Source organism: Dermacentor variabilis, chromosome 3 (genome assembly GCF_050947875.1).
Source record: "Dermacentor variabilis isolate Ectoservices chromosome 3, ASM5094787v1, whole genome shotgun sequence".
NCBI lineage: Eukaryota > Metazoa > Arthropoda > Arachnida > Ixodida > Ixodidae > Dermacentor > Dermacentor variabilis.
The window spans coordinates 41475056-41498656 of record NC_134570.1 but is presented as its reverse complement, the minus strand read 5'-3'; the positions used below and the strand labels follow the sequence as shown (position 1 = coordinate 41498656).

General features: G+C 49.8%; 1 protein-coding gene across 3 annotated transcripts in view; it reads right to left on the bottom strand.

The window, feature by feature from the left end:
• The window catches only part of LOC142575454 (dorsal-ventral patterning protein Sog-like), a 352058-nt gene that overhangs the window by 201934 nt on the left and 126523 nt on the right, over positions 1-23601 (bottom strand). For all 3 annotated transcript variants that reach the window (XM_075684835.1, XM_075684837.1, XM_075684836.1), the window contains exon 2: positions 11486-11589. In XM_075684835.1, the coding sequence (XP_075540950.1) occupies positions 11486-11589 (104 nt within the window). The remainder of the gene's footprint in view (positions 1-11485; positions 11590-23601) is intronic.

Here is a 23601-nt window from a genome sequence, read left to right as displayed (position 1 = left end):
CTCCAGCCATTGCACCACTTTTCCCTGGCTCACTTTCCTTTCTTTCTTTTTTTCGTAACATCCTCCATTTGCCCCTCCTGCAAATCACCGCTGTTTCTTCACCTCACACTCTCCAAACCTCACGCACATACGCACCCACGCACAGACACACGCACATACAGTACAAAAACATTAACAAATACACACCACCACGTATCCACGTCAAGCATACACACATAATAACAAGTGCGCACAAACACCCACACGCCTCAACCATCGATCACCTCACCCCCCGCTGGAGTTCCGAAAGCAGCAGTCTCATTTCCGCAAGCCGTTTTTCACGTCGGCTCATTATAAGTCAAATTTCATATTTTTCCCCCGTTTGAGTCTTTCGCTTCTCTCTCTCTCTCTCTCTATCTCTCTCTATCTCTCTCTCTCTATCTCGATTTCTCTCTGTTTGTTTAGTATTACGCTTTACGAATCTCCTACGTTCTCATTGTACAAAGCTCTACATTCTTGTTGTTATTGTTTTTCTTTCTCTCACACTTTTCTTCTTATAATGATTGACGTTTTCTTGAAATCGCGATACGTGGCAGGCATATAACCCATTTCTGCGGCGAAAAGCCTGTAACGCGCGGTGCGGAATATTCCTTGTATCGCGCGCCATACGCTTATCGTTCATTTTTTTTAGGCCATTGCTTTTCCTTCAACCTAAGCCTCGTCGCGCCGTTGATATAACTAAATAAAAGCCGTTACCCCGGACGCTGTTCTCTTCCTCCTAGCATATCGGTAACGGTGCTGGCTGGCGTGAATGATAACCCGTTGGCAGAAATTCAATAAGCAGTGCTGGCGTCCTATGCATACGCACCGTACTATCCTCGGCCAACTGCTCTTATATTCCCAGAACGGAATACCTATGTCGTATTCGAACATTTAAGGCATATCCGCAAGTTATATACGTTATGTAGGGTTATAGGGCGTATTGTATATAACTATAACTATGTAACTACATAGTTATAGTTATATGGGGGCGTATAATTTGTGCATATCTATTATTGTGTGTATGTGCGTGTGCGTGTGTGCGTGTGCGTGTGTGTGCGTGTGTGTGCGTGTGTGTGTGTGTTTGCCCTCGCATCTCTCACTGAATCTTTCCATTCCCATTAGGCGTGTACTTCGCGCAGGCCTAAGGGAGCGTAAAACTTCAAAAACGGCTGCGAGAACGCCAGTTCAACGGGCACCGCAAACCACGACACCCGCTTTGAACGTGTTGTAGTCACATTGTAGTCACTGCACTACAATGAAGCGAAACTGAAGATCGGTGCAACTGGACAGCAAGAAAAAGTGCGAAGGCCAGAAGTTGGCCCTTGTGTTATCTTTATTTCGCTTTTCTCTCATATCTCTAAGCAGGCTTCCAAATTTCTCTCGCCACTTTAAGCAGCACCGAGAGGTAACGACCCGCCTGTTTCCACGATAAGCCTCGCCTCTCATTAACGTGAGCTCCAGCTGTTTTCCTGTGGATATCTCAGAGAAACCGTCTTCCGTGCGGTAAACGGCTTCTCCCCTCTTTTCTTCTCTTTCCACTCGTCTCCGCCGCTCTCCATTATCTCTCTCTCGCTACTCGCAGTAAACAACAAACATGCGCTTGATACATTATCCTCGCTTAGCGATAAGAGCTCCTCCCTGGCACGCTTGCTTTCCCGCATGGGTTGCGGACCTTTTTGATTAGCGGAGCGACCCTTTTTCTTGCCTTTATCTTGCTGCAGTCTGCTGTCCTCGTATAAATATGCACACGTTCATAAAGCTAGTAAGAGGAAGGAATGTGTTGCCAAGTAGTTTCTTTAAGTCGTTCCCTAATGCGTTTGCTTACGAAAAGTCAACATGAAGCTTGACGAACACCTCTCTGCGAAGATCGTCTGTTCTTTAAAGCTGTTAAAATTCCGTGTTCTCCATTCCTAGGAATAATTAAGCGATCCTAAACGCTGCTTTACAGTGCGCTGAACGCCATTGACCCAGGAAAGGCAGATAAGAATGAGCAACGCCAAAATTCCCGGGAAATAAAAGCGGCGAAAGTGTTTTAGCGTCACAATCGAATCAGTACAACGTCGAACGCTGTCTCGGCCGGTTTTTTTTTCTTTTTCTTTTTTTTTAATACTTCTTTTCCAAATAATCGCAAGCTCTAAATATGTAACACCGACAAAGCTTGCAGAAGTTTATCGATAAGACAGATGTGCTCTTCACTTTGCGTTTCGTCCGCTAAATACAATAGCCCCGATTACGATGACAATAGAAATAAAGCGGCAGGCTTCTCTTGACGCTTTTTGCCGTCCCGACTCGACAATTTTTGTGACAATACGTACGCGGTAACGTCAAACCTCAGGGAGTGAGAACGAAAAGCGTTCAACTTCCTTTTTCTTTTCTTTCTTTCTTCGTTCTCTTTTAAATGCGAAAGCGTCAAATGGCTCATCGAGCGAAAAAACTGAGTGGAGGCACCAAAGAAATTCTTGTGACGTGTCTATGCGAGAGCATTACTTTCCATGGGGTGTGTCGCTGAGATTAGTGTTGCGGCGAAACGTTGCCGAGTTTAGCGCTGCTGCGTCATGTTTCTGAGTGTCATGTTGCTGCTCATGAGGTCGCTACAACTCAATACGACAAACCGGCCACATTGCGATCTCTCAGCTGAGTTTCATTCGCGGCGCTCTCATTAACGCGTTGCTTTACGTGCACTGCGTTGAGTGTTCATTCTCGATGACACCACTTTTCGGCACGACGACGCCACTTTTCCGAGCGATGACAGTACTTATCCGAGCGGCACCACGGTGTCGACACAACATTTCTTCATCGGTTTCGTAGGCGAACTCCACCTCATACTCTAGCGGTGATGTCATAGTCGTCGTACGACGTGTACCTCAAGCGCGTCGCATCTTGTTCGTCGTCGTCCCCTGTGGGCTCCGGCAACGGCGTCTGCGGGTCCAAGTTGATCCACAGTAGCACGGCCTTGGGATCGGAGTAGTATGTGGATGCGTACCTTACTTCGTGCACCGTTCGTGGCATGTTCTCGAACGCCAAGTCGATTCCGGTTCCTCGCGAACTTGCGATTCCATCTAATGGAGAGGCGAGTCTTAAGTTGCGATAGGCACGCATTGCGCCGATGAACGTTGATGTTGAACGTGCGTCCCGATTGAAGTCTCCTACGTCGAGCATGGACGTACCGCAGCGCCGTCTAGTGAATCGCCCGCCAGGCAAAGCCCAACCACGTGCACAGCATCCGAAGATATTCATCACTTTCGCCATGTGTTTCTCATGTATGTTCAGATGTAATGTGCCAATATTGATTTGGATGGATGGAGTAACTTTATAGAAAGGTCCTGCGAGCTACGGGGCGCAAGGTCCCATAGAGCGGGCTACTCCCACGTTGGGACCGGGAGTTGTAACTCCCTGGCCGCATCGTGGGCTCGCTGGACGGCCCAGAGCTGCTCCGCCAGGTCCGTGCTGCGTAATGCGTCTTGTAGCCTGGCGGAGTCTTGATCCTTGTTTGCGTGGGTCCGACCACACGGCCAGAGCAAGTGATGTACGTCTAGAGTTCTATGGCAATTTTCGCAATATGATGATTTGTATAGGTCAGGCATGTAGTGGTGGAGTCTGTTCTGCGTGGGGTACGTGTTTGTTTGAAGCATTCTGAACGTCAGGGCTTGAGGCCTGGTGAGCTTATTGTGAGGTGTGCTGTATATTCTGCGGTCTAGATAAAAGTGCTTTCTGATCTCGTTATATGTGGAGGGAGGGTCCCGATTCTCGCTGGGATGGTCACGACCAGAATAGGGGGCGTCGCGGAAGGTTAGGTCTCGCGCGCTCCTGTGAGCCATCTCATTGAGATTGCGAGGGGCGTCCTCGATCTCTCCGAGGTGTGCCGGGAACCAGCAGATGGTGTGATGCTGCAGCGTTGCGGATCTATTGATTATTTGTAGTGCTTGTCTTGCAACTGCTCCTTTCTGAAAGGCTTTGACGGGCGAGCGTGAATCGCTGTAGACGTGGGTGGTAGTCGGGTCTGTGAGCGCGAGTGCAATGGCAACCTGTTCTGCTATCTCGGACTTGTGGGTCTTGACTGTGAGAGCGTTTCTCACTTGACCTTGCTTATTGATCGTGGTGGCAACGAACGCTTTCCTGGTTGGGTACTGTGCCGCGTCAACGAAACAGGCTAGGATCTTCTTATCACGTATTTCACGCAGGATGAACGATCCGCGTGCCAGCCTTCTGGGTTGATGGTGCGCCGGGTTCATGTTCCGCGGCAGTGGGCGAACCGTGTAAAAGTTGCGTATGTCCGTCGGAACGCTTTGATATAGATTCTCGATTACTGTGGTGTCATGACCTAGTTTGGCTAGGATGTCTCTACCCGGTTTGGTTCCAGAGAGTCTTGTCCATTGAGCCCGTTCTTGAGCTTCGGCGATTTCTTCAAGTGTGTTGTGTACCCCCAGTTGCAGCAGGAGCTCTGTCTCGGTGTTCTTGGGGATTCCCAGCGCTAGTTTGACTAGCTTCCTCAGTTGTACGTTGAGTTTGTCCTTCTCCGCTACCTTCCATCTGTGCATGGCCGCCTCGTAGGTGAAGTGGCATAGCGCAAAGGCGTGTGTTAGCTTGAGAAGATTTTCTTCCTTAAGGCCGTGTTGTCTGTTGGCTACGCGTCGTATGAGGTTCAATGCATTATTCGACTTTGTCACGATCTTCTCCACTGTAGCGGCGTTAGAGCCGTTGCTCTCAATGAACATCCCAAGGACTCTGATTTTGCTGACGTGTGGAATGGTTCCTCCGTCTTTTGTTCTGAGAGTAATGACGTGTGTGTCTCTGATTTCATTCTTTGGTTTGGGACCGCTCCTCGATGGTTTGTAGACGAGGAGCTCCGACTTCGCAGGCGAACATCGCAGGCCGGTGGGAGCGAGGTATTCCTCGATCACGTCTATCGCTTCCTGCAGAGCGCTTTCAATTGATTCCAGGCTACCTCCGGGGACCCAGAGCGTTACGTCATCGGCATATATCGTGTATTTGACGTTCTCGATTTGATCCAGTTTCTTGCCTAGGCCAGCTAGCGCAAGGTTAAAAAGCGTCGGAGAGATGACAGAACCTTGCGGGGTGCCCCTGCCTCCGAGTTTGTATTTCTGGGACTTGATTTCCCCTAGACGGAGGGTGGCCGTTCTGTCGCTCAGGAACGATTTTGTATAAGCGTAGAGTCTCGTGCCGATGTCGAGGTTGGAGATCGTGTCGAGTATGTAGTCGTGTGATAAATTATCGAATGCCTTTTCGAGGTCTAGCCCTAGGATTACTCTCGCGTCTCTCGTGTCTGCGTCAATGATCTGATGCTTGAGGAGCTTCATAGCGTCTTGGGTGGATAGCCCGGGTCTAAAGCCGATCATTGCTGCGGGGTAGACATCTCTATCTTCGAGATGTTTCGAGAGCCTGTTTAGGACCGCGTGCTCGGCTACCTTGCCGACGCAAGACGTCAGCGAGATAGGTCTGAGGTTATTGATGTTGGGCGCCTTGCCAGGCTTTGGGATGAGCACGATAAGGGCCGTTTTCCAGTCTTCTGGTAGTGCTCCATTCCTCCAAATTTGTTGATTTCCTCTGTGAGGGTTTCGATTGAGGTTTCGTCGAGGTTTCTAAGTGCCTTGTTAGTTACGCCATCCGGCCCCGGCGCTGACTTGCTGTTTAGGTTCTGAAGCGCCGTGCGCACCTCTTCGGTTGAGAAGTCCCGATCAAGCTCTGGGTTGGCTTTGCCGCGATATGCATCGGCGGTCGTGCCTCTAGCATTTTTGGCCAGCGGGAGGTGCTTGTCGGCAAGACGGTCAACGAGCTCATTTTCCGTAGTAATTTTGAGTTCCTCGTGCATGATCTTGTTCAGCGTACGACCCTGGTCCGCTTTGGTTTTGGTTCTATCTAAAAGATGTTTGAGCAGGTGCCACGTCGTCCCGCTGTTGATGCGGCCGTCCGCGGCGTCGCACACCTCGTTCCATTGCTGGTTAGATAGTTGCGTGCAATATTCTGCAATCAGCCGGTTGAGGGAAGAAATTCTTTTCCTGAGCCGTCGATTGTGTCTTTGTTCTTTCCATCTCCTGGTGAGCGATTGTTTGGCTTCGAGCATGTGGGCCAGTCGGCTGTCCATGCTTTGGACGGGAAGATCTGTCTCTATTTCCTTCGTGGCCGCCTTAATGTCGGCCTTTAGTTGCGACGTCCATTGTTCCATTGTTTCGTTGCCTGTTCGGCGTTCGTGTCTGAACTCGCGGAACTTGTCCCAATCGACGTACGTCATTTTTCTGGGTCCTCTGGATGGGGTGTCAATTGTTGTCTCAACAATGTGATGATCGCTGCCCAGATCCTCGAAGAGGTTGTTCCACTGATAATGTGGAACGTTGCGGACGAAAGTGAGATCTGGCGTTGTGTCGCGGTTGACCGAGTTACCCGTTCTTGTGGGGTACTCGGCGTTCGTGATGAGCGTTAGGTCTAGTTCATCGGCGTCGTTTAGCAAGTCCTTGCCTTTGGCTCTGCTGGCGACGTATCCCCAGGCCGTGTTAGGGGCGTTGAAGTCCCCGGCCACGATCACGGGGTTGTCGCCGGCACGGTTGCGGGCGAGCTGGAGTATTTGCTTAAATTTTTGTGCTCTGTGCTTGGGGCTGCTGTAAACGTTGAGGATGAATATGCTCTTGGCGTTTTTGGCTCTAGGGAAGACTTCCGTGAGAATGAATTCGCAATTGCTGTGGTCGTGATTAATGTTGTGTGTCGTGTGGGCTAGCTTGTTGCTGACCAACGTGGCGATACCTCTACATTTGTGTTGCGGTGTCGTTGCGGTCACGTCATAGCCGGGTAGCGAGGGTGTAGCGGTATACTACTCATACACTACTACTAATTACACTACTAATAATTCCACGCAATAAATAAAAGGAGTTGCAACGGTGGCTCAATCCAACGGCGGTGTGTAGCGGTTAGCAAGCGGGCACGGTGGAGTACAGGATCGAATCCTCAGCGAGGCGGCCTTTCTTTTTTATATGAAGGTGGCGGAATTTGTGTGCCTGCGACGCCCTTTTTTTTTTTTGCCACAGCTTCCCGATGAAGGCACGGTCGCACAATGAATCAAGTAGTGCCCTCGCATTAAAAACCGTCGTCTGTAGAAGCGAAACGGCACCTAAATTCCCATTGGCTGCGAAACCAAGGCCGCAGACACACATGACGCTAAGCCCCACGAACAGGGGATGAACCGCCATGTTTTGAACGTATGGGCTTCAGCGAACGCTTCACTACCAGGTATATTCAGCTTGCAGCCCCGACGGAGCAGAGCAGGATAAAGGGAACAGCTGTCGCAGTAACGCGCCAGGTGTTGCGTGAGGGGAGAGGGCACTGCCGCGACGCCACGTCACCCTCGCTCTCCCTCTCGGAAGCCTGTGCCATCCGTGCGTTCCTCGCCCGCGCAAGCTCTCGCCCGCGTTGTAACTGCGCCTCGGTAAGGCCAAATCAAAACGCGCCAAGCGTCTCAACGCGTTCGCTTGCCCGCGTCCGCAAGAACAGCTCAGCGGCGTTCAATTGGACATAAACGTTTTTTAACGCGATAGCGTTAAGGAGCTCGTGTCGCAGAAAAGCCGGTGTCGTCGACGTCGGTGTCGGCGTCCGCGGCGTTGGCCATGAGCGATAAATCACGGCAGCCACTTCATAAATAAAAAGCAACTTCCAAGATGGGCTGGGTGGGAATCGAACCAAGGTCTCCGGAGTGTGAGACGGAGACATTACCACTGAGCCACGAGTTCGATGCTTCAAAGCGGTACAAAAGCGCCTCTAGTGAACGCGGTGTTGCCTTAGAAACGAGCTAATAATAATAATATTTGGGGTTTTACGTGCCAAAACCACTTTCTGATTATGAGGCACGCCGTAGTGGAGGACTCCGGAAATTTTGACCACCTGGGGTTCTTTAACGTGCACCTAAATCTAAGCACACGGGTGTTTTCGCATTTCGCCCCCATCGAAATGCGGCCGCCGTGGCCGGGATTCGATCCCGCGGCCTCGTGCTCAGCAGCCCAACACCATAGCCACTGAGCAACCACGGCGGGTTAGAAACGAGCTGTGTCTAAGGCTCAGGCGTGCGTCGCTTGCTCAGGCGCACATTTCGTTGTCGCGCCGAACGCTGCGTTGCTCGACGCTCACCGCGTCCGATGCGGGGCGCGTAGTCGCTGCGCCGTAGCCCATTGTCTTACACCCCTTGGCGGGTCGACGGGAACGCTGTCGCGTTCAACTCTTGAAGGCGAAGCTTAAGCGTCCTGCAATTTTTTTTTTGCATTAAGAACTCATCAGAAGTGCTTAGGTACCCTCAGATCTTTTTTCCTGCAGTCACGTTAGACCTTTGTTCTGCTGCAAACACTGAAGGCATTCCATGAAAACGAGAACTACAAAGAAAAAAGCATAAATTGTGCAAAAAAGAAGAACGCTTCTGCTCGAGATTTCGATGCACCAAAGCAAGCGCAGTTATCCCAGCAATGTTACTCTTTCTTGTTCGCTGTCACATAACTGTATACAAACCGGAAGGCGGACTACATTAGAACCGGTTATCTCAAGACAATATTTCTTAAATATAGACAGCTCCCTTGTTTTCCTAGATTATAAACGCGCCGGTGTGCTACACACGTACAAACGTATTAAGTTAACAAGAAAAGAAGAAATATAACGTAAATGTAATAAAGCAAGAAAAACAAATAAAGCGAATCGGAGAACCGCTGTTTCCTTCGCCAGGACGAAGTCCAACGCAAGCGAGCTGAAACAAGATAATCCTGCTGGAGTGTGCACAACACAGCGCAGAAACGGATAAACAAACTAAGTGGCGCAGTTGCGACACCTCGCAAGCAACCGCAAATACAAACATCAAGGAAGCGAGGGGTCGGCGGGGACATGGCCAAACTAGGAAGTCAAGCCGGCCAAGTAACGGCAACTGTGGACGAGGCAAGAGAAAATGGCGACAACAGCGCATTGTGCGTCAGCAGCGAGATAACACTATATATATATATATATATGCGAGGCAGAAACCAACGACGCTGGGAAAGTCGAGCTGCGGAAGTGGCCAGGCTAGTTATGTGTGACCACAAAGCATAGCAACTCTTGACATGCACTCGCTGTTTATATTAACAAGTCCCCGTGGGCCAAGCAATTCAGGTCGTAAAGCTGGAACAAACAAACAAATTACGGGTGTGTAGTTTCTAGAAACGCCTAAAATGTAGAAAGATAAGAAGGCCCCGACATTCCGAACATGCTAGAGCGGCAAGGAAACGATGAAAAGCCACGAGAGAGATGCAGAACAGCAACATTTCAGCAACACAGAGCGCGTTACAGCCTTGGCACGTGTCTTCAATTATTTCGATGAAAACTCACCATGTGTCACGACTTATGCTTCCAGCGCTTTGGGGAAAACAGAGGAGCGAAGCCGACGACGTATATTGGAATGAGATATCGAGGCTAAAAAGAAATGTAACGAAATCGAGAGATCCTACAGCGATAAGCGACAGCACAAGTGCTCCGTGACGCAAAAAGACAAAACGCGAAAAAAAGAAAGACGGGATAAATTCGAGGGCACATCGCACAATAAAAGAAAGAGTAAATAGAGACACAGAAAGGGTTCAAGTTCTGGCGCTATTCCGAAGCACCAGTACGAGATCTCGCAACGTGCTTCTTTCTGCGATATGTTTCTGGAAGAAGGAGTTCGGTAGGGGAATCGGAGGAGAAGGGGTGTAGCGAGGGAAATGCTCCTACTCTTCCCCGCATGTCGGTCCCCTGAAGCGCGCTGCCCTATTTGAAAACCAAATCAGGTCACTTTCTGACAGCAAAAAGGTTGAACATCGCGCCCTCACTATATGCCTCGCCCTCCATCGTTTTTTCCGTCATTCAATTTTTATTCGTTGTTTGTAATCGCATTCAGGTTTCTTGCAACTCCTTTTTTTTTTATTTCTTTAACTGCCTCCAGCACAAAAGAATCGCACAGACGTCGAAGAAGCCAGCAAAGTTTACAGCGTAAGAGCGTAAGTTTGGGCATGTTGGTATTCCATAACTTTTGCGTTTTTAGCACGAAAAGGGACGAGAGACAGAAGTTCGACGCGGACACTGCCTAGCTCCAGTGACACAGCGTAGCTCCAGTGACAAAGAAAGAAGGTGGCAGCGCGCCGTGTCCAGACACACCTCCGGCAACGCAACCTTCTCCGGTGCTTGCACTCTCTTTGCCCCCGAGTCATACGCAAGGTATTGCTCGGAGCATCCGACACCCTCGCCATCAAATTTTCCAGTGAAGGTTTTTCTCGGGGAGCGTGACTTCAGTCCTGGGTTTTAGAAGAAGAGAAAAAGGCGCCTTGGTTTGTTCCTATATTGCTCTGTCTTTTTTATTTGTTTCTGTGTGTGTTCGTCCCCTTCGCTGGATCACCGGATACCCGTCCGGACTCGGCTCTGCAGCTACTCGCAGAAAGGACAGCCCCCCCCCCCCCCCCCCGGCCTGCCCCTTATAGACTAAAATTAAAAACCCGTCGCTCTAAGAATTCACGTCTCTTTGCACCATCTTCTTGTGCATACAGCAATTGAATGTTAGAGAAACCGACGACGTAATAGCTGCCACGATTTCCAATGCCATAATGACCACGACACGATATTCACAGCTCTTGCGTTGCGTCCAGCCGAACGCCCTCTTTCTGGGTCGGTATCGGTATTGCAGAGTTGTAGCGCGTGCGGCATTGCTGCTACCCACTGTTCCAAAACGCTCGCGATACGCATGCTTCTCGAAATAGAAAAAAAAAATACACTTTAAATGCCAGAACAACGAACTTGCAAAGAACAGACCACGCTCGGTCCGCATTCGGCACTCTCTGCTAACAACGGCGCGCCCGGAGAGTCCTCACGATCACTCGCGCGAGTTATCGCGCGATGCGAGAACGTGGCCGAACGTTGCCGAACGTTGCCGAACGTCGCCGAACGTCGCCGAACGTCGCCGATGAGCTAACTAAGCCGAACACCATGCAGAATTTTACAGCCATGGATCAGTGGCATTCAGATGAAGTATAAAAGAAATAGCGGGCGCCGTGTTCTCACGAAGTCATTTTGTCGGGCCAAAAACAAAACGAGAAAACATAAGTGCGCTGTGGTCTTCCCATTGCAAAGCTCAGGCTGCAATACTGCAAATTACGCCACAGCGCAGCACAACCCGCATACACAGGACCAGCGCTGTTGTCGTGATCTGGTTTAGTTGCGTTGGTTGAATTTTCAGTGTGCCGCACCGACCGGCCGAAACTGAAGTATACTCGTCGGGCTGCAGTTCTGCATTCGAGAGTGCGCTCCCAGATTCCAGAAGTAACCGGCCCTAATTCTTTTGCTTCGCTTGCTTGTTTGTTTGTGCAAGAAACCTTTAGTGATGCGCACGTTTATTCACAGGCGTAGATTGGAAACTGCGCGTGGCTCTCGGAAGCAGCACTTGCGCAGCGATAACTGAAACAAACCGTGCGTGTATACTCACAGGGGTGCACTCACAGCGAACGCAGTAGAGCACGCCGAAAGGCGGACCCAGGTCGGGACGCCATCGCTCCTCCAGCTCGTACGTCAGGTTGCCAAACTGGCAGTCTGCAAAAGCACAAAAACGGGACACGAGGTCAGCGCGCAAGGCGCTGGATACACTCCTGAGATGCATGATCTGGCGCAAACGCCGAATGACTAATACAGTTTCTCAAGCCTACCCAGTAGAGTTTATTGTTTTATAGGTTGTGCACGAAACACGGCGGGCATGACGTGTCTTTGGCTCAGCAATTGCTTCCGGCGCATCCATTCCGCAAAGGCATCGCCTTAGAGATTCGTGTTCTTTGCTGCACAAGGAAGCGGTTCCCTGGTCGCTGTATTTGGACGCCACCTATTTCTTCTAACCTGTGCCTTGACAATCTACTACAATCGTCTGCAGCTGTCAGCGAAGGACCCAACACCCGCTTAGTAGGTGAATTTGCCCGCTGAAAGGGGCGTAAAATGGAAACTATATTGTTGGGAAGTTCACAGATGAGTGCGCAAGATGAGTACCAATCTTGAGCAGTGTTCGGTAAACCCTCGGCCGCTTGTAGGATTGGGATAGGTCGGTCATGTGAAGAGGTCCTACTTCACAGTGGGGCTGCTTAGTAAAGTCACCGCGCTGATCCTGACTTTAAATTTTAAAGTTGTATTAATATTATTTGTTTAAGCCCACAAAACACGAGAAAGTGCAGCGCGACTAGTCGCGCGGACCTTTTCGCGTGCTTTTTCGGCCTTCCTTCAAACTTGAAACAAAAAATATGTAGCACGTATGGAGCAACAGAAATATGGACGAGGAATTTTCCATGACGGCCTACAATTTTTAGATTTACCATTTGCCTCTGATTATAATATCCGAGAGGTTAAATAATTAACAAATAACTAATTATGACATTATGCATTATAAAAATAAAATACAAAAAACAAAGAATTCAACAATTTCGTGTAGTCATAGGCGATGGAGTACGCATATCAAATTGTTAGGGCTTTATGGAGCACAACGTCATTGCTTTCCTAACAGGGCAAGAAAAAATGAATGAACGTTCAGTCTTGCGCAAATATCCAACGGAAAACGACACTTCTGACAGACGGCAGCAGCTTGATGCGACAGCGTCAGTTAGTTCTTTCGTCGTGTGCTTGACTGTTCAATGACCCAATGAATTACGGCTAGCGATGTGCAATCGCTTCTGAAATATTTTAATGAAGCCAGCGAACGACAATACCAAAAGAAATGCTGCAGATCCAACGAGTTGGAATCTATATACAGCGAAGCTTTGTGTGAGCGCTTAACAATTCGATAGACGAGTGGATGCACGCGCACGCGCACAGGCACACACGCACACGCACACACAGACACACACACACACACACACACACGCACACACACACACGCACACACACACACACACACACACACACATGCGGGCGCACACATGCGGGCGCACACTAATTATCCCAAGCCTTCTGTTAAGCGGAGTTGTTGACTACAAGAGAACACCACTACGCCTTGAACGCATCGTGGTTTTAAATGCTGCATGCTGATACGTACGTAGCGTAATTCGAATCCATTCTATTCGCCAGAAGCGTTTGCTTCCTCATTACCGTCCAGCCACGGAAGCGCGAAGGCGAGCGTTCGGGTTCTTGTTTTTTTTTTTTTTTCTACGCACGGCCGGCGCCGCCGCTGCCACGGATGCGCGGAGGCGAGTGTCATCTGGTGGTGGTGCAAGGAACCCAACGGTGCGCGCTGCGCGCGTACTCCTCTCTGATTGGTTGGCCTACCGGCAAAAGAACAGCCAGGCCGCAGCACCCACGGCCACAAAGCCCACCGGGGTTCGCAAAGAAAAACTTCCCTTTACATACCGTGCTGCCAACTGGGGTCGGTCATTCGCCTGTTCACGTTTGCATAACGTATAAAATTCAGCGCATTCTATTCATGCTGTTCAACATCTCAAAGCAGCATTGGAGGTATGAGTGGCGCCGTAGTGGTGGGTTCCGGATAAATTTTGGCCACATGGGATTCTTCAACGCGCACCTAAATCTAACACGGGGCTGTTTAGCATGCACCTAAATCTAAGCTCACTTCTGCTCTTGCATCTTACCCCACCCCTAACTAGAACGCGGCGACCGCAGACGGCAACTGAGCTCCAAGCTACGTGCTCAGCGGCAGAACATAACAGCCATTCAGGAACCGCGGTAGAGCCCGGCGCAGTGTGATGCCTCACTGGAGTGGCCGGCATTCCGTCCGCCAGCTCAGCCAATCACTGTCCGGTGAAAGCGATATCCTCGAAACAGACAGACGAAGAGAACGGCTATCGCGGGCACCGAGCGGCTAAACATCGGAAACGAACACGTCCATCCCAGAAAGCAAACGCGCCGTGGAACTAGCTTCAAGGCCTTCCGGCGTCCGACAGGCAGGCGATAGACTATTATACGAGAGACTGTGCGGTTGAGCGCGAGCTTCACGCGTATCACATAAACCGCGTCTCTTTATTGCAGTCTCCAGCATATACCCCACGCTTTCTCTGAAACGACAGAAGCCTGAGAAAGCGGCGACGGTGAATGCCGCGCGTTCCATCTAAGTACCAACACGGCAAGGCTTTCGCGTCGACAACGACCGGGGTTATCGAACGCTGCGCACACAACAACGTCTCACGTAGCACGTCGACACTCGAGGCGTGAGATGCGTGCAAATCATTCTCGAGGCATGGTTGTTCGCAGCAGCAGTCGACGTCGCCCCGATGCTTGGCCGACAGAACACACGCCAAGCTTGCGGGAGACCTCGATGCTCACGTGCTGTGTTGCGGCGCAGCAAATACAACATACAGCCCTGCTGCCAAGAAAGCATGCGTAGTTTCTCCTTTCAACGCGATGGTGCTTTTCAGGGCTGAGAGCACAGGTGCGTTCGAGACTACCGACGCTCGCTCCATAGCGATGGCGTCACGCTTCTGCTTTGACAATGACCGCATTTAACTGCGTTTTAACAATGAGCATTAAGTGCTGATGTGCCTTGTTCATGTGACCTGCATAAAATGACCATTCACGGCGGTAGCAGCCTTGATGACGCACTCCCAAATCCGTGAAGTCTTCTTTGGGTTGTTGGACTCAAAGTGCTCGGATATTCACTCACTCACTCACTCACTCACTCACTCACTCACTCACTCACTCACTCACTCACTCACTCACTCACTCATTCACTCACTCACTCACTCACTCACTCACTCACTCACTTATTCAAAAATCAGGCTCCACCAGGAGTATTGTGTGGGAGTGGGGGGATTATACGAAATATATCTTCATAAGTGAGAGCATTTTCTCTGAAAACATACGCATGCGCTTTTTTACGCAGATTCTACTGACACTAATTAATTAGTCCTCCTCGTATACTGGTCGTAGCCCTATAGTAGCTGGGTCGATATTTTGCTATAGTCACGCCGGCTCAACGAAAATCTTCGTGAGCGCTTGTTGCCCCGTCCCTCCCTCCCTTCCTCTCCCCTCCCCCCTTGTAAAACAATCCGCACTGCCGCAGCCGAGTGCTCGCTGAGAACCTTGGACGCGCGGTCAGGATCTCGCCAGCAGGCCCGAGAGCGGAAAGCGCACGCACGCTATAATACGGCGAACCAAACGTCGTTTGAAGTTCAATACGCAAGAAAAGGAAATAGGAAGCCGTTCGAGCAGCGCACCGTGCGCGTTCCTCGCGTTGCCAGCCTCGCTGGCTCGCCCCCCGTAACGGGACCCCCCCGAAGTGCTGCTGCTGCTGCTGCTCCCCGATTGCCTCGTCGCCAGACGCCTTCGCTACGGCGGCGGCGCCGGCGTCCGGGAGCCGGCTGCTGCTGCGCGCTTCTCTCGTTCGCTTTCTTTGGTTTCGGCAAACGGAGAAGGACGTTGGGCGTCCTTCGCCTCCCCATGCTCGCCCAGCCGGCCACCTTGACCTCCGGCGCGCTCGCGAAAGGATCGCAGTGCGGCGCAGCGCTGGCTCTCGCTCGCTCGCGTTCCCCTTCTCGCGAGATTGGCAGCGCGGAGCGCGCGCGCGCGATCGCTTTCCGGAAACGACCGCTTCGCGCAACCTTCGCGTAGTCCACGAAGGATCCTCTGACGGCTGATCGAACGTTGCCAAATGTTGTGTTAGAAAAAAGAAGGTTGAAGTAGCAAGCACCACTATACCAACTGGGTCAGATGCAAGAGAAATGTGACACAGAAACAACTCTGAGCGTATGTCGTGTTCTTCGCGCGTTTCCGTGTGTTGTTAGTACAGCCAATGCATTCCAAAAGAGTGGCAACGAATAATAAAAAAAATTGCAGCGCAACTCATCTCGCGATGACTATCGACGGCAATACGGTTAGCATCCCAGCGGTGTAGCGACACCGCGGTATTTCTGGAAGATGCTTATTTAAGAACAGTAGTAGTCTTTGTGGGACTTTCGTTGCTTCGGCGTTCCACTTTGCTACGGCACTCGCTTGCCAAGGTCGGACACGAACAAGGCGGCCTAACGACCACTGTGTAACACCGACGCAGTGACGACCATAGAATGACGGAGAAGGAATGGCGCCAATGGAATGGCAAAAGCGGTATTACGACGCCGGCATGACAATGCTACGACGATTCTTAAATGATGGCGATGGTATACCGAAGTCAGAGTGACGATGTCCACATGAAGACACGAAATGGTGACGAGCGTATGACGACGATGACGTCACGGCGACGGTATGACGAGAAACAGATCACTGAGCTGGAATGAAAACGATCGGATTTCTACTTGACGACGCCGTGACAACGGCGAATGATCACGATTGAATGACGACAGCGTAATTACGATGAAATGGCGAAGAAGGTTTGACGTCGATGGTTCAGCGAAGGCGGTATGACGAGGACGGCACGATGAGAACGAGATGATGTTATTGAAGTTACGACGATTGTCCACCGACAGCGTGACGGCGACGGCATGGCGACAATTGTATGACGACGACTGTGTACGACGGCGACGGAACCTCCCCGACAGGATCACGACGACGGTATGAACACGACGATGGCATGACAAAGGTATAAGGATAGTGGGAAGACGACGAGTGTATGACGACAAGTGGCGTGTCGCCGACAGTATCGCCAGAGTAGGATGACGACGATGGCACGGTCACGGCTGCACGACTACGACGGTATCACAACGGATGCGTGATAGCGACTGTCTCACGATGGCGGGAAAATTACGACTGGACGGGGGCAGCATGATTAATGTAGTATGACTAAGGACTGACGTCGATGGGACGACGAAGGCGTTATGACGACATTGGGATGAGGCTACTGAAGTGATGATGGCGGCAAAACTTCGACCGGAGGTCAAACCTGCGACCTCCAAAGCGGGGTGACTAACGAGGAAGGCAAGACCGACCTCATGCTAAGCAGGCAAATACCCTAGACATTATACGTATATCCTTAACATTAACGCAAAACGCATGGCACAAACAGGCTCTTAAGCGTTGCTAGTACCTCACTAGCGCGCAAAGCTTCACGACAACAGTGTGTCGTGCACACCGTATAACCCTTGGTCGCTCTCTTAGCAACAAGGGGAAAAGCGTGCTTAATATTTCGTTATTTGATAAACGACATCAGTTTAAGATGTTGCAGCGATCGCGTTTTACGACAGTGCAGTTTTATGGAGCCGCGATTCAGCTGCCAAGTACAGCGTTTACAGCTGCACTCTCTTTCAGGGCCAGTAGGCGAGTCACTGGCCTTAATGGCCGGGGAAACAGCGCGTGCGCTCATAAAGGCCGCTGGCGCGACGAGCTTCGTCATGCTTAACGTGAGCGACCGCAAGCAGTGGTGTAGTCGGCGGCTTCCGTTTCCCCGTTAACTGCCGTGGGACGTTGGGCGTCGCGATCCGGTACGGCACTAAAATTTATGAAAGCGAGTTTCCGCCATTGGCTAAACTATTACCGCTTTCACTGCTATTAGCTTGACCATACAACAGGTGTAATTTGGGTATCTCCAGGAGGGGCATATAATGTCGTGCTGTAGCGGACTAGGTAAAAAGGCTGATATCGAAGACGGGAAATAATGTGATTGCGCATCAGAAAAGAAGCCGCAACGTACACGTGAAAAGGAGCACCCAGGGAGAAAAAAAAAAAGCTCCGAGAACTGAAGCTTTAGATAGATATTCAGATATTTAGACACAGACAGACAGACAGACAGACAGACAGACAGACAGACAGACAGACAGACAGACAGACAGACAGACAGACAGACAGACAGACAGATAGATAGATAGATAGATAGATAGATAGATAGATAGATAGATAGATAGACACACAGACAGACAGACAGACAGACAGACAGACAGACAGACAGACAGACAGACAGACAGACAGACAGATAGATAGATAGATAGATAGATAGATAGATAGATAGATAGATAGATAGATAGATAGATAGATAGATAGATAGATAGATAGATAGATAGACATGTACATCGCTTTCACCGGAGAAATTGAGGCACGTTCAGCAGCGCCCGTCGAGGTAAAAGCTGGGACGGCTACATGCATAATAAATCACGGCATCGAAACGACCGGTTGTCAGTGCGGGCGCTCGCGCGGTCACCACGGAAACGGCGATAAAACGAGAATGGCCGCCGAGAAGGAAGAGTGCGACGACGCGTTGTTGTGGAGCTTGTCAGTTCGAACGACGTCGTCCTACCAAGGTAGTGCTTCCTCCTATATGCGGGCTGCGCTGAAGAGGAGACGGGAAAAGAAAATGACGCTTCCGGTATTATAGATGATAACGGCCATTCTGCCGCCCGCATTGCTGGAACTGGATCGCCGTTTCTGGGCAGTCTTTCTCCGCCCGGGCGGTGGCTACGGCGCACATTTTTTTTTTTTATCCTGGTTTTGTCTGCCGTCTGCTGTCCAAGTAAAGGTAGGATATGGGCTCATGCGTCGAGGTGCCGTGTATGCTAGGAAGCAAAACTTAGTGAAAGATAGGAAACGGAAGCTACAGACATACACGTATTGTGTGCAACGCAGGCTCTGCTTCGGTGTTGTTCGTACTAACAAAATAAGGAGGAACAAAAATAAAAACGGGAAGGAAATATAGAACACGAACAAAAAGGAACGGCGCAGCCGATGAAAGGTTGGCGATTGTTGCGAGGAAGAACACGAAACGTAAACATGAAGAAACCGTTTACGAAGCGTTTGACATTATAACAGCAAACATCCTTTCAATAACAGAATGCTAACATCTCAACATTATTATTAAAGAGCGTCTCTCTCTCTCTCTCTCTCTCTCTCTCTCTCTCTCTCTCTCTCTCTCTCTCTCTCTCTATCTATCTATCTATCTATCTATCTATCTATCTATCTCTCTCTTGCTGGCGTGTTATTGTTTACGTGCTGCGACAAGTGTCAACCATATCGCCAATACTGCGCCCCGATGCAACAATCAAAATTGCTCTTAGCATGTCATTCAATACAAAACCGTTTGGGCACAAAAGCGCTGACCTTGCAGCTACGATTGTTATTGGGCGCAGCTCGCCCGGGTCTTTTTTTTTTCTTTGTTTGTTTTTTTCTTCTTTCTTATTCCTTTCTTTGGTCTTCCTCCCCCCCTCCTTTTTTTTTGCGACGTGCAAGCTCGCATATATAACGTAACCACTTGACTAAAATGCCATAACTTACAGGCAAAAAAGAGCAGCAGTACCACTGAGTGAAATAATATTTCTAAGCCAGCATGAAATCGCTTTCGGCTGTCCTTCAACGTATCGTGCGAGGCAAACAACAAAAACTACGGTCAGCTCATAAATTACCAAGAATTCCTCGCTTTCGCAGAAGCACTTCACCCGGAACATAACTGCTAGACTTAGTTTTCTTCAAGGCCCCTTCTTTCTCTCTCTCTTGCATCTCATCTATTATACGACAGAGCCAGAATAATGTCTCGGCCAGAAGAATGGAACGGATATCGTGCATTAATATACCGCATGTATTACTATAAAGAGCCCGAGCGGATGACGGGATCTGCTATCACGGACCGGCTTTCTTTCTTTTTTGTTCCACGGACACTCCGTCAAAACTGCACGACGACGCTTTTAAAGCGACTCGGATATGACTATTTCCTCGCAGATAGCTAGTATAAAAGTAACCGCAAACGGAAAAGACATTGTGCGGCGCATAAGAGAAATGAAAACATGTAGGAAATTATGGTGAGCGAACACCACCCCTGGGGATGAAGCGGGGGGGGGGGGAGGGGGGGAGGGCCTGCTCTCTGACATGGCGTGACCCCCACCCTCCCCTCCGGCCTCCAAGAGTGTGCCTGGTCCTGTCCACTTCTTCAGTTTTGCCCGTTGCCAAGCAGCCTACAGCCGAGACCTAAAAGCGGTGCCGATAACTAAAGTGCGAGATCTAATAACGCCCATAAAGAGCGGGACATAGAATACAAGTAGAGATAGAGAAAGGGAAATTGGAAGGGAGGAGGCACTGAACGGGAACGGCTCTCACAAGCTGTGCCGCTGTGCGTGGGATCGGCGCAGCCCAACTCATTGCGAGCTACTGCTGCGTTTACGACCCGCCGTTAAAGAGGGAGATGGCTCCGTTTCGCCACTCTTTTTATTCCTTTTTATTTTATTCATATCATAGCTCGTTCTTCCGGCGTCATCGAAATGGCGCAGACTTGTGCGGATAAAAGAGCGATGAAAGAAAGAGAAAAAAGCGATAGAGAACGATAAACTGCGATAAGAGAGGGAGAGAGATCGAAGGATGGGCGCAACAATAACATGAGGAAACCAATAACAAAGGCCAGCTTTGTCGAGACGAAAAGGGCGAAAACGAGCAACAAAGCGTAGACACGCGACCTCTTTCCCTTCCTTAGTTCTTTTGTTTTTCCTTCTTCTTGGCTTGGTCTCGCCTCTCTTCTTTCGTCACTTCCTTCTTTCTTCTATCTATCTTCGTTGGCCGTCTCGGCCACGAACTCGGCTAACAAGCTGAGCAAACAGCGGGGAGACGATGTACACAGTGGGAAAACGAGCAGTGCGTGGAAGCCACACACACACACAGCGTGACCCAGTAAGTCATGGACAGCGCGGCGAGGACGGAGACGAAGGAAATTTGGGTGAAACCATCCCTTACCCACCCATTCCCCTCGATGCCATCCGCCTTTTCTCCCTGGAATTCATTGTCTACTTAGACAGCAGAGAAAGGACACTGCAGAGAAGCAAACGACTGCAATTATAACCAATGAACCACGTGATGAGGTCCTGTATGTAAACAAGCACGGCAGCTTTACTGGCTAGCCACGGCGAATACCATGAAGCAGGGCGAGAGAACAGCAATGCAGAAGCCGAGGTGTAAAATAAAAGACGAGAAAGATAGAGATAATATCAAGAGGGAAAGGTAGGAAGGTTAAGGGGAAAAGCGTAAGAATGAGTGATGCATTTCACGCGATTTTTTTTTTCGTTTTCCTCGGTCTTGTATTTTACGTAATTCTATGTGAAAAATTAATTAATTCTGGGGTTTCACGTGCCAAAACCACTTTCTGATTATGAGGTACGCCGTAGTGGAGGACTCCGGAAATTGCGACCACCTGGGGTTCTTTAACGTGCACCTAAATCTAAGTGCACGGGTGTTTTCGCATTTCGCCCCCATCGAACTGCGTATGTGAAAAAGAGCAGCCGGTGCGGCATAAAGGAAACATCTCACAGACACTTTACATTTCAAATAAGTACCCCGTTTGCTACCCTGCATAAGATTCAGAATGGTGAGGTAGAAGAAAGAGTAGTAGTAGAGAGAGAGAGAGTTTGCTGAAAACATATGCACCCAAGTAAACTGTCATGTGGTCAAAGGCGACGGCACAGGCCGGTTAGTATTTGAAAGAAACGAAAACAAAGCATCGTTTGCATACCATTGCGGACTGATGAACGGCGAATTCCAATAGCGTAACCGCGACCTTATTTGTTAATTCAACCGCAGACAATTAACGCCGCAATATTAGGATACCAGCATCTTGACTTCTGCAAAAGAAGATAGAGAAATGCGGCCCGACAGGCAGGTCAGTTAACTAGAAGGCAAATATCCGGTTCTTTTTCCAGAGACAACCACAAGAACAACGAAAGAAAAATGTTGCAGAAGTCACCGAAGATGATTGCCAAAAGAGAGACAGAGAGAGGAAAGGCATGTAAGCAAAACAGATAGGAGTTTCCGGTTTGGTGCGACGTACTGGGGTAGGGGAAACAGGAGTTGGAAAAAGCTAGGGCAGACAGAAAGATTGTCAAGAAGGATTTTATGTATAGGAAAAGCAGAGAGATCGACCTGAGCTGACGCGCTCTAGTCTGCTATTTCCCACTTGGTAAGAAGGAAAGGGAGTGATAGTATTGGGGAGATTGTCAAGAAAGAGAGCGCGATTTTATCCTTTACAAGAAAGGCAGAGAGGTGCGTCCGCCTCGGGTGTGGGAGGTACGCGAATCGAATCCCAGCGCCACCGGGAACCCACCAGTTTTTATCATGGGTATTGCCCGAGAAATTTCCCTCCGGGCGACTCGGCGTGGTGAGGCGACTAGCTCAAAGTAGGGGGATCCCTTGCTCCGTTACAAAGACATACACCGTCATTATACAGGCATTCGTCGCACCTACGCCGCACCGCCGCCGTCCTTCTCGCGGGAGGAAACAGTGGCATTACACCAGCTACGAGCCGCAACTTTTCCAAATCTTGTCTCTCTCAATAAATTCTACCCACACTGTTATGCAGATCGTTGCCCTGGCTGTGGCAGCTCGCCCACAATCTTCCACGTCACGATTGAGTGCACTGCAAACCTTTTTCCTCCCTTGCCAACTCTCCTTTACTCCCTACGCAACAAAGAGTTGTGGGACGATGCCCTCCGCGACGGACCTCCCGAGGTCCTCCGAGCTGTGATACAACGGGCAACATCGCCGGAATCATCTTAGGGAGCCTGGACTGAGGGTTCCTCCCACACTGCTATCTCCATTCAAATATTATTAATAATCATCATCATCATCGTCGTCGTCGTCGTCAGCCTGGTTACGCCCACTGCAGGGCAAAGGCCTCTCCCACACACCTCCAACAACCCCGGTCATGTACTAATTGTGGCCATGTCGTCCCTGCAAACTTATTAATCTCATCCGCCCACCTAACTTTCTGCCGCCCCCTGCTACGCTTCCCTTCCCTTGGAATCTAGTCCGTTACCCTTAATGACCATCGGTTATCTTCCCTCCTCATTACATGTCCTGCTCATGCCCCTCCCCCCATTTCTTTCTCTTGATTTCAACTAAAATGTCATTACCTCGCGTTTGTTCCCTCACCCAATCTGCTCTTTTCTTATCACTTAACGTTACACCCATCATTCTTCTTTCCATAGCTCGTTGCGTCGTCCTCAATTTAAGTAGAACCCTTTTCGTAAGCCTCCAGGTTTCTGCCCCATAGGTGAGTACTGGTAAGACACAGCTGTTATACACTTTTCTCTTGAGGTATAATGGCAACCTGCTGTTCATGATCTGTTCAAAGGCACCCCAGCCCATTCTTATTCTTCTGATTATTTCCGCCTCATGATACGGATCCGCCGTCACTACCTGCCCTAAGTAGATGTATTCGCTTACCACTTCCAGTGTCTCACTACCTATTTTAAATTGCTGTTCTCTTCCGAGACTGTTAACCATTACTTTAGTTTTCTGCAGATTAATTTTTAGACCCACTCTTCTGCTTTGCCTCTCCAGGTCAGTGAGCATGCATATTATTAATAAAGATGTTTTACTCTCTCATGGGTATAGAGGGGTACCTCAGCCAGGCCACTTGGCATATTCATAAGGGACTTTCATCTGGAAAGCGGGCGTTCTAAGGATTTGAAAGAATTGCTGCCGGCTCATTAAGGCACATTACCACCAAGTGGGCGTCCTTCTCAAGCGCTGGTTCTCCTGAACTGGCCGAGCAACAGAGAGGGAGCGCGTTTTTATCTGTTTTACCGCTGGGTACCCGATGACAGCACTAGTCTTCCTCCCACAACAGCGGCGAATGCTCGACTATTTCTTTATTGCTGCAGTGTGTAACAAGGAGCGACCAGGAACATTTCAAACTTCCAAAAGACCCCCTTTCGCGATGAG